This window comes from Dermacentor silvarum, chromosome 4 (genome assembly GCF_013339745.2).
Source record: "Dermacentor silvarum isolate Dsil-2018 chromosome 4, BIME_Dsil_1.4, whole genome shotgun sequence".
Classification (NCBI taxonomy): Eukaryota; Metazoa; Arthropoda; class Arachnida; order Ixodida; family Ixodidae; genus Dermacentor; species Dermacentor silvarum.
In genome coordinates, this window is record NC_051157.2 from 119835361 (window position 1) to 119849031 (window position 13671).

At 48.3% G+C, this 13671-nt stretch overlaps 1 protein-coding gene across 1 annotated transcript; it reads left to right on the plus strand.

Annotated features, from left to right (window-relative positions):
• The first annotated feature begins 942 nt into the window (after positions 1 to 942).
• On the plus strand, positions 943 to 13652 carry LOC119450590 (uncharacterized). The gene is made up of 3 exons (XM_037714098.2): positions 943 to 1307; positions 8392 to 8553; positions 12707 to 13652. The coding sequence occupies exons 1-3, from the start codon at positions 1208 to 1210 to the stop codon at positions 12922 to 12924; spliced, it is 480 nt and encodes a 159-aa protein (XP_037570026.1). The 5' UTR covers positions 943 to 1207; the 3' UTR covers positions 12925 to 13652.
• The last annotated feature ends 19 nt before the right edge of the window (positions 13653 to 13671 follow it).

Sequence of the window (13671 nt, forward strand, 5' to 3'; positions counted from 1 at the left end):
TGTCCAGTTGACCTATCGTGGCTGAGAGAGCTGCTCTCTGCGGGTTAAAACGAGGGCACTCACAAAGAAGGTGTGCGATATTTTCGTTGCACCGGAAGAGCGTTCTAATCACAGTCGGTCAGATAGGCCGGTGGCTCGTAAGAAGCGCAGAAGCGCCTGCACGGCCTTCTTCTGTGACGTTGGGTCCAGTCTGTGGTAGAGAATTTTTTCTTCCGACAGAGGCCGGTCGTCCAATTGGTTGAACGTGTTGGTAAGAAAATGTCTTTGCGCACTGTACTGTGGGCAGTCGCACAAAATATGTACAATTGATTCTTCATTGCTCCAAAAAGCTTATATATAAGGAGTCTTATGACGAGCAGAGATTTATGGGTTGGATACACAAAATCCTTTCTTTCGCGTTAACTGAATGCCATGGAACCAGCTTCTTCGCTATCAGTTTTTTACCTGCCACCACCATGGATCTCCGGAGCCCTGCAGAATTCGTGCACTGAAAACGAACATTCTAACTTTTCTTGAGTAGACAGTTTTGTAAGATCTATTTCGCCATACAACGTCACCGACGCTTCCATAACTATAGCAGATAGCTTCCCGGTTGTGCATGAGCGCGTTCCTGGCCGACCAAATTAGTCGTCGAATCAATTAGCGTCCTGCCGGCGACCGCGCGCGCAAGCGTTGCAACGCCCGATTTCTCTTTCCGGATCGCTCCGGTGGAGAAGTCAGGTCCTCGCGAAGGGGGTCAACCGCAACGGCACTGCGAAACACACCTGAGAGGCGCGCGGTACCCTTCACTCTCGCCATCGCTCGGCCAGGCTGGGCCGCGAAGAAAACCGGTCTTTCTTCTTCCACCACTCCTCCGCGCTCCGCTCCGCACTGTGCCCTTCCAGGCCGCCGCCGCCGACGACGTGGAGGAACGCCTTGGGCTTAAACGACTGCCATCCGCGCCTTGCTTTCGACGAAAAAAGACCTGGTCTCCCCGCACCACCGTCTCAGCTCGACCACAGACACATCGACTGACTGGCAACAAGTGACATGTGAGCAGCGTGCCGGGAGATCGCGGCGTGACGACGATGTTGACGTGAGAGGTTTGTGCGGCAAAGGGAAGCTTCGCCCCGGAGATCTGCATTGAGCGTGGCAGCGCGACAAGGCGGTGTCAACGGACTGGCGCTACACGATTCTGAGAGAAACGGGGAGGTCGTCGAACACGGCCATGTTCTCCTTCGGAGCCTCGAAGCGCCGACTAGGCCTCGCTCCGCTGCCACTGGTCGCAGTGCTGGCCGTGGTTCTGCTTCCTTCGCTGGTCGAAGGCCGTGAGTACAACTACGAATCACACTGTTGCGGATCGCAATACGCTTCGTGTACGCGCGATGCTCGAGTGGGCCCTTCCGCAGTGGTCTTTCCGACCGTGGTGTTTTAAACATTCGAAATCGGCGCGTAAGTTGTTGCATCACATGCTCTATTGCAGCAGGAGTATGCGAGTTCTTGAAAAGCCCTATTCGGAGTGCGTGTAATGTTGACGCTAACAGAAACTACAGTATGTGCGCGTCCGTCAGATGTGGAGAGGATGTCGTGGTTTTCGAATCCCTCGCCACAGCTGCGCTTCATCCGCGAGGTTTCGTTTTCGCACATCGCTCGCAGGTTTCGTTCAGTGATTCAATTCATGCAAGTACAGTGGTCGCTAAACTAAGTTGTGCTCTGTCGCGGCATACGCACCATCGATACGTGTATAAGTACGTCATTTTACTGCGGCTTTATATACTCGATTTACCCATTCATTTGTGTGTTGGAGTACTACACTATAAATGCCCACCTGGACATATCCAGAACAAAAGAAAAAGAAAACGTATATGGCAAGCTTCCAGTTCCATGAAATAAATGGATAAATTATTGAGAACTGCTAAAGTGACGTCGTAACTAACTATGCTGAAATAACGCAAATGATTGATAATGTGCGGAGGCTAATAGAGAGAAAAAAAGAAGGCATGCTTACGCCTCACCCCACCCCAGTGAAAGGTCGGAAAACTGAAGATAATGCTTTAATTACGTCAGCTTTGCGCAAGTTGAGTGCAGAGCGCCTAGAATGCGGCGGTAAACGAATGTGCCCATTGGTCGGCAATCTCCTGGTCCGGTGTCGGTATAGTTTGCCACATAGGTAAATATGGATAATTCAAGAAAAGCAAAAAACAAGAGCACGAAGAAGTCTGGCGGTTTTCTCTGTCTGAGTGACCTTCGAATAGCAGCAAGGAAGCTGCCGAAAATACAAGCTTCAGCAATCGATAATTTGGTTGATGTCATGCATACAGTGTTTGTTTTCGGCAAGAATGAATGTCACATGAGTTCTGCATAGCTTTCTTTTCATAAGGTCTAACAGGCCGCTTTGTGTGTCAAATATGTAGTATTCAAGAGACAACAGCAAGGTGGTTAACAGGCTACGGAGTTAGGATACTGATCAATTAAGCTTGCGATTAATCGATCAATGCTTGAATTGTGTGTAAACGCTTTTAGCGCGATTAAATGGGGTTAAACGGGACAAAGCTACATGGTCCAAGATTCAGCAGGACTTATGCCCTGCCAAAAAGAGGAAGAATGTACTGTCAGTCTGTCATCATTCAAAAATACGTTATCAATGCCTCGTTTGATTAAAGCGAGAAACTGCAGTAAGGTCTGCTTATTGAAACAAAGACAGCATGGCAGCGAGCTACAAGACCAACTCTGGGTTGTCCAGAAGGCCCGTAAAGCGGCGGAGAGCCTAGGGCTCCCCGTCCCGACGTCGGAGGTGCCCTCTACACCTTGACGAACAGTCAGGTGTCCATAAGGACTTTTAGGTAATAAAGTTTCATCACCACCACCATCGCGCATAGCTGAGAACACTCAAATTACGAGAGGTTTGGTGGGTGGGGCTCAACAATGTCACTGAGGGCAATAAACTAAAGGGGTGATTTCATCTGGACTCTCCGCAGTGGTTGATCGCTAGATCACATCAAATTAAAGGACTTAAGACAGACAACACAAACAGACATGGAAAAGTAACTGTCTCAAAAAGCGAGTGCGATGAGTCACGCAACGAGAAAATGTCAGAGCCAACCAGTCAGCTGCCGACCAGGAAAACGGACGACACATGCGGCCGCATACAGATATTTCGAGAGTTGAGCGTACCAACATCGGTATCTAATCGATGCCGCGACCTCTACGACACTTTTTTACAGTTATGCGAATAAAAGCGCAGATATAATTTCTGGCGCCAAGCATAGCTGGAGCAGTTCCAAGTGACCACAAGCTCTCTTCGCGAACTTCCGTCTCTATTTCAGCCGTTATCCTTGCGCAGCGTTCGCTCAACCGGAATCGCATACAGCTCTCGCTGTAGCCTTCAGACGCAAGAAAGTGCGCACTCTCTCCCAGCAATTCAACACAAGCAGTGTGAACGGCTTGTCTATTTACGAAGACAAGCGCTCGCTGTATGCCCTAAGCAGGGAAAGTAGGTCGTAGGCTACCTTTTGTCAGGCCGTCCGGTGGCTATTGAAGTCCAGAACAAGCAAAGGAGGCCACGAAAGGTGTCTAAAAAGAGCCATTTTGGTGACCTATAGGTGAGAGTAGGTTGCACCTAGAGAGACGTGTGCCGGCTGTTTATAACGACGAGCCGGATTTAAGACGTGCGGGAACTTTCAAACTTTCAACTTTTGTGAGCACATTGTTGGAACCTATTTTAAATCCTTCGTCAGAAGTGTGTTTAAGCCTCGCCCCTTTGTGAACCCCGTTCTATATTGTTCCCAAAGCACAAGTGGGGAGAGGGGACCTTTCGTTCTAAACCGGCTGAGCTTGGAAAAGGCATGAGTGTGACAAAGCTTCTACGCGCGACCTGGTCGCAGGTTTCGTGCCCTGTGTACTGTGCACAGCGTGCCTGTTATTGCGAGTGCTTCCTTGTGCTTCCTTGGCGGGATATGCAAGTACAATAAATAATCGGTAGCGGAGGCAAAGCGAATAAGCCGTTTTCAATACTGTTAGACATCAGCATTTGTTTGGAGGACAGCACAATCGAAAAGAATGTGCGCGACGAACATATTTTACGATAATTTTTTTGCTGCTTAGTGTGTTACAAGAGACAATGTGTGCGAAAGCTATGCTGAGAGAGCTGTGGATAGCTAACTTTGTCATTCACGTGCCTCTATCAATGCTTTCTTTTTTTTTTTTTGCGCAGGTAGAAAATGTAAAAATAAAGGATGCTGTTCCTCATGCGACATATATAGTATGAAGCAATAGCTTATTCACAAATGCAAAGGCAAACTGCAAACTAGAAAGTGTATTGTTCAAACGAGCGACAAGACATATGTTTCACCCACGAGTTATTTTGTAGCCCCACACTCTAAGAAAAAAATGACGAAATGGGGTATCGAGGTTAGTCCTTTTGGGGAGTAACTGCGAGGGGATGAACTGTTGCTCCCCATGCGGTTACTCTATCAAGGACTAGCAGTTGCTCTTTTCCGATGCTCCTCAAGGGAGTAACGGTTATTTTTTCCGATGCTCCGCAAGGATGGAATTAACGAAATTAGCCATTTATACGCTGATAAAAAAATGTCACAGTTTCGCCCTAAGGGCGAAGCAATGAATGCGATAGCAACACAGCAATGTCATACGAAGTAAGGTGAGCGGCTTTGGTAGCAATAAGAATTGTAGTAAACATGAGCTGATTAAGTAAGCAGGTGTGCTGCGCCGTAAGCAGACCGACATGAAGAGAGACTCGATGACCACGAGAAGGCGCCTGTGAAACAGTGGTGTTCATGAGAAGCGCTTCCCGTGGGCAGCGCGTGCGAAGGGACACACCTGTAGCGCTGCACTGCCGAACCGGGCAGCATTGCATGTGTAGCGTGCGTTGGAAAATGTGGCCCGACTATTACTAACTCAATGAACAAGCGTCGTGTGAGCGCGCACAAACAAACATGAATAGATCACACTGAATGACTGCAGACAACGACTGTCAAAACGCTGGCAGCAAGCCCATACGCCGCAGCGGGCGAAGGTACAGCGGTGAGCACTGTTAGGGTGAACACGCGAGCGCGTGGCCGACGGCACTGTCAGCGCCCCGTTACGGTCATCACTGGAAACATTGCGCATGCGCATCACACCTTCCGCGAAATAATTGTTCCACCGCGCGCATGACGTCATGAATGCACTTGTTCGTCGTCTGCTAGCCGCATTTTTGTTTTCTAAGCCCATGAATCCTGCATTTTAAGATTTCTTTAAACATCTGCGCTTGAACAGAACAAGACAAAAAAACTTGTATATCTATGGGGGCGTGTCTATTCGTTCCCTTCAAAGTTGTTGTGCATGCAACGCCGTATATAAAACAACCAAACACCTTTCGCAGCCGTTCATTCTGTCGCCAGATCGTATTATGGCTAGGGTTCCCGATGATGAACGGCGCTCAATTGTCGATCTTTCCCTCAAAGGTTATTCCCAGCGGTATATTGGCGCTTTAGTTAATAGGCCCCTGAAGACTGTGAACAGGATAATTCAAGCCTACAAGTATGAAGGTCGCATTCAGGATGCACCCCGCGCGCCCCGCCCTAAAGCTACCATAGACGATGAAGACGCCCTCATAGTTGCAGCTGCTGTTCGTAACCCTTTCTTGCCAGCCCCAGCAATACGCGAGGACTTGGATTTGGACGTTTCGGACACCACTGTTCGACGTCGCCTGCGTACTGCGGGCCTTCGCAGTCGCGTCGCAGCGCAGAAGCCACTACTAACGGCGGCAAACAAGGACGCACGACGGCCGTTCGCTGAGCTGCACGAAGCATGGACGTCAGAAGAGAGGGGTCGCGTCATCTTTTCGGATGAGTCGACGTTTTCGACGCGACAAGACCAAAGATTGCGTGTTTGGAGACTACCAGGCACACGGTGAGGCAAACTTCCTGCTTTGAAAAGCAATTGTTTTAGTTAACGTCACAATGCCACGCAGGAACGACCCGGACAACGTGCAAGGTGTTTCTGCCAGTGGGATATCGAGTGTGAACGTGTGAGGTGCTGTTTCAAGATATGGTTTAGGGCCCCTGCAACGTATACGTGGACACTTATCGTCGGAACAATACTGCAACATTTTGAACAATGTGCTGTTGCCATATGCGAGCAGTTTATTCCCAGACGGTGATTACCTGTTCCAACAGGACCGGTCACCGATACACACGGCGCGGGCTGTCAAGGAGTTCCAGGCGGAGCAGCACATGCAGCTACTGGAATGGCCTCCGAAAGGAGCGGACCTGAATGTGATAGAAAACGTGTGGGGCCGTCTGAAAGCTTCTTTGGCAAGGAAGCCCCTTTATTCCGCGACTTCAGACCAGTTGTGGGCGCAAGTCAGCAACGAGTGGGAAAGGCTGAAAGCCGATCGGGAATATGTTCGATCACTTTACGATTCGTTACCGTCCAGAATAGCTGCAGTCGTTGCTGTAAGTGGTCACATGACTCTCTATTAGATTTGCTCATGTTTTTATATTTGTTCTCATGGTCTTGTTTAACTTGAATTGCAAAAGTGCAATTTTCTTGAATAAAAAGTTTAATAATTATCCCTCTTACACTCACTTTTTTCCTTCACGCGCCAATCTTCAATCCAGATGGACCTTGAAATGCAGAAGGTATCAGCTCAGCGAACAAAAAATGCGGCTAGCAGACGACGAACAAGCGTATCGATGACGTGATGCGCGCGGTGGAAAGAGTGTTTCGCAAAGCACATGCTGCGCATGTGCAATGTTTCCAACGATGGCTGTTACGCGGCGCTGATAGTGCCGTCGGCCACGCGCTCGCGTGTTCACCCTAACAGTGCTCACCGCTGTACGTGCGGTCTATCGCTTCAACGGAAACTGAGCGGCGAATGCGCGGCGCATAAAGGTCAGAGCCGTGTGGAGATAAGCGATGGTGCGAGCGAGCGACGAGCGCGATTGCTGGCAGAGTAGAAGTGCGCCCCCCCCCCCCCCCCCCAGCTCCCTGCGGCGCTGGCTTCCCGCTTCCTTGCTTGCGCGTGGGAGATTGAGTGCGTTCGCTCTCCGTGATAGCGCGCGTCCCCGCACGCTTCCGCTCGGGCATACGGCGCGCGGCGAAGATTTTATCTATAGGGAACCTGACGGCGACGTCGACGGCGACGACGACGCCGACGGCAGAAATCCGGTTGAAGTGTCCATATAATTGCTATCGCAATAAAACTATTGAGGTGACAAAGAAAGGGCAAAAAGCATTCCGAAGTAGGATTCAAACTCACGTCCTCGCGCTCACAAGTCAGGTACTTTACCCACTACACCACGGCAGCTCGCTTGACGAGCAGGTTACTGAGACAAGGTTAAGCATCTAAACGCAGGTGCGACAATGCAAGAGACTCAGCATTTTGTGTATGATATGCGGGGAGAGTCTAATGCTGCGTGTATGTGCAACCATGCGATTGCAAAAAGAAAGTTGCGCGATGATGCGATGAGACATTACGCGATGTACGTACGTACGTATAGTGAGCGCATATATACGGGGCACGCAAGACGGCATAGAAGGCGAACTTATCTGTCAGTTAGCGTGCCCCGTTTGAGCTACGTATCGTTTCACTTAAGTATGTAATCTCCTTGGAACGGAAGGAACTTAGGTACTATTGACCAAGAACATATGGCAGTCCATCAATGATTTGCGCGTTTAATCTGTATCGTTCACTTATGGCTTGTACATGACTTGCATGGTTCTTCACACTCCAAATTTTAAGTTTCACGCATTTTTCTCATGAAGATACAAAGTGCTGCTTTGTATGTAGTTTAATAGACAGTGCACGAATTTCAACTTATTCACTATTTATAGACAATACCGTTTTCCGCACACCAATCCACGACACAGACGAAAACAGCGAAGTGCATGGGGAGTAACTGTTGCCGTTCGTCCTGCCGTTGCTCTCTTTTCTACCAGGGACTAAACACTTACTCCCCAAAATTTGCACACGACACGCACACTCCTGCAGTTAGTCCTTTGGGGGACGAAAGCGCCCTTTTTAGGACTAACAGCCCAGTTACTCCCGTTTTCCCCGGCATTTTTCTTAGAGTGCAGTTTCTTATTAAAGCCAGCATCTCTGTGCGTATGTGCGGTCATCTTTCTACTTTAGTCTGCTTATTACATGCCAGACTTCTGAACAGCCTAACACCCCCTATTTTCATTCAAATCAGCACCTCTCATGGATGTGCCCCTCCAAGACCATACTCGAAGCACTCGCAAACTAGCGAATAGCACAATTTTTTTTTATGACAAACACACAGATCAAGAAAGAACGCATGACTTTTCACCATCTTTGTAAAGCTAGTTATTTCAAGCATGGTAGCCCTTGCTCGCTGACGTCACCGCCATGATGATTCAAGCACTAAACCTTCGACAACTGTCTTACAGGTCGCACGTCCCACTGCTACGTGTGCCGCTCTAGGGGCCAGCTGGGCGACTGTCGGGACCCATTCCCCTACAACGAGACCACGGTTGAAAGCGTTCGTGGGGTCGAGGCCTCACCGTGCGCCTCCAAGTGGTGCGGAAAGCTCGTCGAAGGAAGAGACGACGGTGAGTAGTACTTTCCCCGCGTTGTCTTAAACCTTGTCTCACCTTCACAGCTGTGGCACGAACGTTTACTTACGTAGAATGCTATAATGCCTGGACAAATTTGAACATGCCTCTACTGCGCCTGTAATAAAGATGTTTGATTAAGACGCTAGCGCAGCCGCGCGACGGTCCCGCCGATTTCCTCGCTTCATGAAAACCAGTACGCTCAACATCTTCATGCGAACAGTTAGCCAGCCAGGACGCCTGTGGCACCTACCAACGAGAGGCTCTCATTATGAATATTACATATTCCGCGAAAGAGTGAAACAAAACTGTCATTTACAAACCGTAGTATGGTAGGCTTATGGTCACGGAGGCTTAGTGGGAAAGCACTGTCTAAACAGTGACTTCATTTACTCGGGCGCCTTATCTTCATGGCCTGATTTTGAGCACACCGACTCGTAAAAACAGGCTTAATAGGCACAGTGTAATCTGGAAATTAAGCACTAGAACATAGCGCCACGCTTAGAGGACATGACACGCGAACATTGTGTGTTTGCCCGTTCCATTTAGCGCCTAAAAACAATGTTGAGTAATTGCCACATTACAATTACGAGATCTGAACTAGCCACTCTTCACACCGCTGTGGGATATATTGGAAAAGAACCACCTTGCAAATTGTATATATGCTGCAATGCCACAATGTGTGCGAACTGTGCCATGGATATTACGACCAATTAGGGTCCCATATCGGAGAAACTGAATTTTGTTGCTGATGAGGACATGACCTAATCTTTCAGTGACGTTGGTAACCACCTTGCCCACGACACTGCACTAAATGCTCGATGGTGAAACGCAGACCCTCCCCTTGCCATTATCAAGAGCGGACGCTGCAAAAGAGCTTTGTCATCTTGAATCATTTGAATACTTCGCAGAACTCGAACCGTCACTTACACAACCTCCTCCTGCCAGCGTTCCCGCGTCGACAAACCCCAAACTCTACAGCGTGCCTTGAACAGTTTGGACGATCGGCCTTTTACTGGTTCAAAGGTCATGGGAGCCTGGCCTTACAGATCATTAGCCCAGAAAGCCACATGCGCACTTCTACACTGCACTTGAAGGCGAGAAACTTGAGGGCCCGGCTGTACACGCGCTGTGCCTTGTCTGGGAGGCGTGATTGTTCTGAACTCCTTTGTTCTTTCACTCCCCCTCCCCGCATGCAGGTTAGAAAAGTGGTCAAAGCCTAGTTACCCTCCCTGCTCTTCCTTCCTTCTCTCTGTATAACAAACATCCCACCTGTTCGCTCATTATGTAATCGAGATGAAGAGATTAGCTTGGCCATTAAGTGTCCACTTGCCACTTCTCTTTAGACGCACAGCTCTGGCATAAAGTGTTTCGCCGGCGCTTATACATAGTATAGTAGCAACGCTAGAGCAACACCTGAATACCAAGACCTAGCCAGAAATACCAACTGTTTATGCAAATTTTCGTGAGGCTGTGCTCGCTCATGGTGTGCAGGTCTCTTGATTAGTCCAGTGAATAACCATGTTAAACTTTCTGTCGGTGCAAAGATTTCGGCATGCACAGGAGCTTCACAGATATATTTTGTTTCCTACCAAGAACAATGGTGCCATGTAAGAAAATTCCAGAAACATTCCGATTCGATATAATGTCCGGTGATCTACCGCCAGCACTAACGTCTCCGTCTTACAGCAAAGGTTATAGCTGCTCGTAAGGCTTATGGCCCACACATTCGACACGACAGGAACGGCAGTTGTCAGGAAGGGAGCGAGAGGAGCAACATCGAATAAAAGGGGAACACGATTGGAGTTCTTCAAGAAAAGCCTGCTCTCGTTACGAAAAAGAATGAATGTAATATACTTAGCGTTTACATCATCACTGGCATCATAATCAACAGATAACTACTACGTCCAACTTTTTATAAACTTTAACTACACGAAACAAAACGATATACTCGTCAGCCTGTATTAATATGCACACATAACTCATATCGTTTAATGATGCACAACACATGCACTACTGCCTACGAAATGTGCCTTTACGAGAGACCTGTGGTTGGGAAGTTGGGCTATACGGTTTAATTTCAACCGCTTGGGGTTCATTTACGTTCGCCTAAATCTGAGTACACGCGAATGTCCTTGCGTTCCAGTACCAGGGATACGCGGTCCCCCTATTATCAACATGGGCATTTTGTGCTGACCAAAATATTACAACGACAGAAAAGGGAAAGCCCAGATGGGGCGTATCAAAGTCTTCAGTTTATGCAGCGAACACCAGCACCTACATATCGTATCTATAATCAGGCACGTGAGGCAACTGAAGTCTCTCGCAAAGCAAGCTGTAGCTCCTTTAGCTTTAAGAACGAGCTAGCACGATAACTGGCGCTGCTGCGTCTTTCGCAGTTAAGAGCACGATTACGGTTACGTGGTCCACGGCCCGGCGCGAATCAGGCCTGACACATACAGAGTGTTATACTAAGAATATTAGATTAAAATCTGGCGTTTTGCTCAAGTTTCGTCCTTCTGGCTCCAGACGACCGCGTGGCATATTAGCGTTATTGACGTTCGCTATCTGCACGCAGATTTTTTGCATGGCATCGATTTGTCTCAATCTGCCTCTAATTCTAGCATTCAATGTTTTCAGAATGTTACAAGTATAACCGTTTGGCATATAAATGCTAATTAAACGTAGTGATTATACTTAGAAATCATCATTTTATGTTACTTATTCACGCACAGGAAATCACGCAATGTAACGAATAATTGCTAAATACGAAACCTAGCTTGTCAAGTTAAATGTTGTGGGACTAGCGCGCTAAACAAATGAACCTCAAGGAATTCCAGAGCTCCCTCTGGCAGTTTTTGCATGATTCTCTGCGGCTTCGCGTAGCTTGTTGGTGGACTGCTTTTGACTTATCCTCTACCAGTTCTCCGTTTCGTGCTTAGCGTTCAAAGCTATGGATGCTACGCAAGAAGTTCGGTCGCTAAAATGTATCACTCCGCGCGTTTCGTTTATGCTTCGCTGCGCGCCAACGGAGTTAGCTGGCGCGAACATCTACCTACATGTGAGGCTGGCGCGATAGGTGGCAAATAAAAAAAAACTCGAGAAGAACATCAACGAAATACAAATTGATATAAAACAACGTATTAGCAGCCGTACAAATACAGTTTGTTCCTTTTTAAGGATTGCTTTTATTTTTTTCACTAATACTGAATCTAAACATAAAACAACTTTCTGTGGCAATGAAGGCACAGCTGCGGGCAACGCGCGCACAAGTATGAGCGCTTCTGAAAAAAAAGTACGACATATTCATCCGCGTCAAATTAAGCTGGAAAAAGAGACAGCATAAACACCTTATTTACTATAGCAAAATCAGACAAAACACAGCACTGAGTGTCAAATATCTTTCTGCTTTTCTCTTCCGCGTCTGGTTAAATGTGAGACTGTCGCACGTAGAAGCTGCGCCGATTCCCCAGTATCTGCTCCAAGAAACCAAAAAGCGCTGTCAAACGCTGCCCGACTAGTTGGCGAGGTTAACACACGTGCAGGATCTCCGCCCCCGTACCTTTCCATTCATTGCCACAGAAAGTTGTCCGCGAGTGGAGCCTCCACAGCATTGCAGGCGATGTATGAAACGGAGCATAGGCTCAATAGAACGCAGCATGACGTGCGCAGACGTCACGGTACAAAGCCTTTTCAACTCTTCAGCCACCTCCAGAACACTGCCGTCAAGGCTGGGAATTAAACCCACGACCTTTTCCTTCGAGAAGCAAAACGTCAAGAACCGAGAGCCGCCGCGGCCTGCGCTTACACAGCCGCAGCCATTGCAGTAACACGTTGGCTAATGTAGTAATGTGCCACCGTGATGACGTAACCGTATGACGTAACCCTGTGACGCAACCACACACGCTATCCTACAGCGGTGTCACATCATCTCGCCATTTCACAAGTCTACACCGACAAGCACCGCGCTCCCGGGAGGTCGTGATCCGCGGGGTTGAACTTCGCTGCGGAGTTGCGGGTCAAGGCTGTGACAAAAGTCTTCAAATTAAACGCTCTTACGAGACCCTGCGCGAGTGAGCGCATGTCATGATGCGATTCAGCCGTGGCAAACAAAGTAAAACACGCATTGTCCCATTTTGTTCTTTTGCAGACTTCGACCTAGCCACCGAACGGATGTGCTTGCAGCGACCCCCCGATGACCTGGAGGAGAGGTGCGCCGAGACTCTGTACCAAAACAGGCGCGTCTACATGTGCTTCTGCCGGGGAGATCTGTGCAACGGGGCCCACAGGACTGCGGCCGCGGCATCTGCATCCGTCGCCCTTGCTCTCGCATCGGCTTGGGCGATTCGCTGCGCGCTGCAGTTGTGACGAAAGCAGCCGTTAGAGAAGTGCAAGGACTTCAGACTGGTCAACATAACCAGGCCGAAGTATTTATACCGTTAAGCATCGAAAACTTTTAAAGCGCGCGGACCGTTGTGTACAAGCATCGTTCACTTTCCAATTAACGCGGTGCGAAAGTCTCGCGTCAAAAAGCGGGTTTGTTTAGATCGTCCGAGATTCCTAGCCATGGCTATAGGGTCTTGCCTGGCTGGCGCTGTGGAAACTGATGACCGTGTCAAGGCACCGACTACGACAGAAAGTCAGCGGGGCTTTATCTTTCGTACGTTTGCAAGAATTTGCCACACGAAAATTTCAGTGTATCATTCCATGCTGAGCTAAACCTTAATTGCATACAATCAAGGCAGAACAAATCAAGCGGTATGACAAACTTACCTTTTCTGTGACCGGGGCGGTACACAACATTCCAATGTTTTAAGATAGCACGTCCTTCTCTACATTGTGATTTCAAAGAAAATGTAACTCATTTTATACGTATATTACTACTTGCGTCACTATATATAGATAATATCTGTTGCGTCAGAGGTGCAGAAAGGTCGATGATGCTCAGAACTTACCAGCGCGACTGCTCCACTGCAGTCAATCACTGCCATCAATTCTTTAGGTTCAGAGAACTTCGTTAATACGTTTGTTGTTTTATATTATGGCCGACTCTTGTTGTGAGCTATGAAATATTAAAGTGTTTGTTGTATAAGTCTGGTGTCATCACTCTAACGT

Excerpts from the sequence above, each read along its gene's own strand:
- LOC119450590 (XM_037714098.2), top strand. The coding sequence starts at position 1,208 with ATGTTCTCCTTCGGAGCCTCGAAGCGCCGACTAGGCCTCGCTCCGCTG. Across the intron at positions 1,308-8,391 it reads TCCTTCGCTGGTCGAAGGCC|GTCGCACGTCCCACTGCTAC; the intron begins GTGAGTACAACT and ends ACTGTCTTACAG. Across the intron at positions 8,554-12,706 it reads CGTCGAAGGAAGAGACGACG|ACTTCGACCTAGCCACCGAA; the intron begins GTGAGTAGTACT and ends GTTCTTTTGCAG.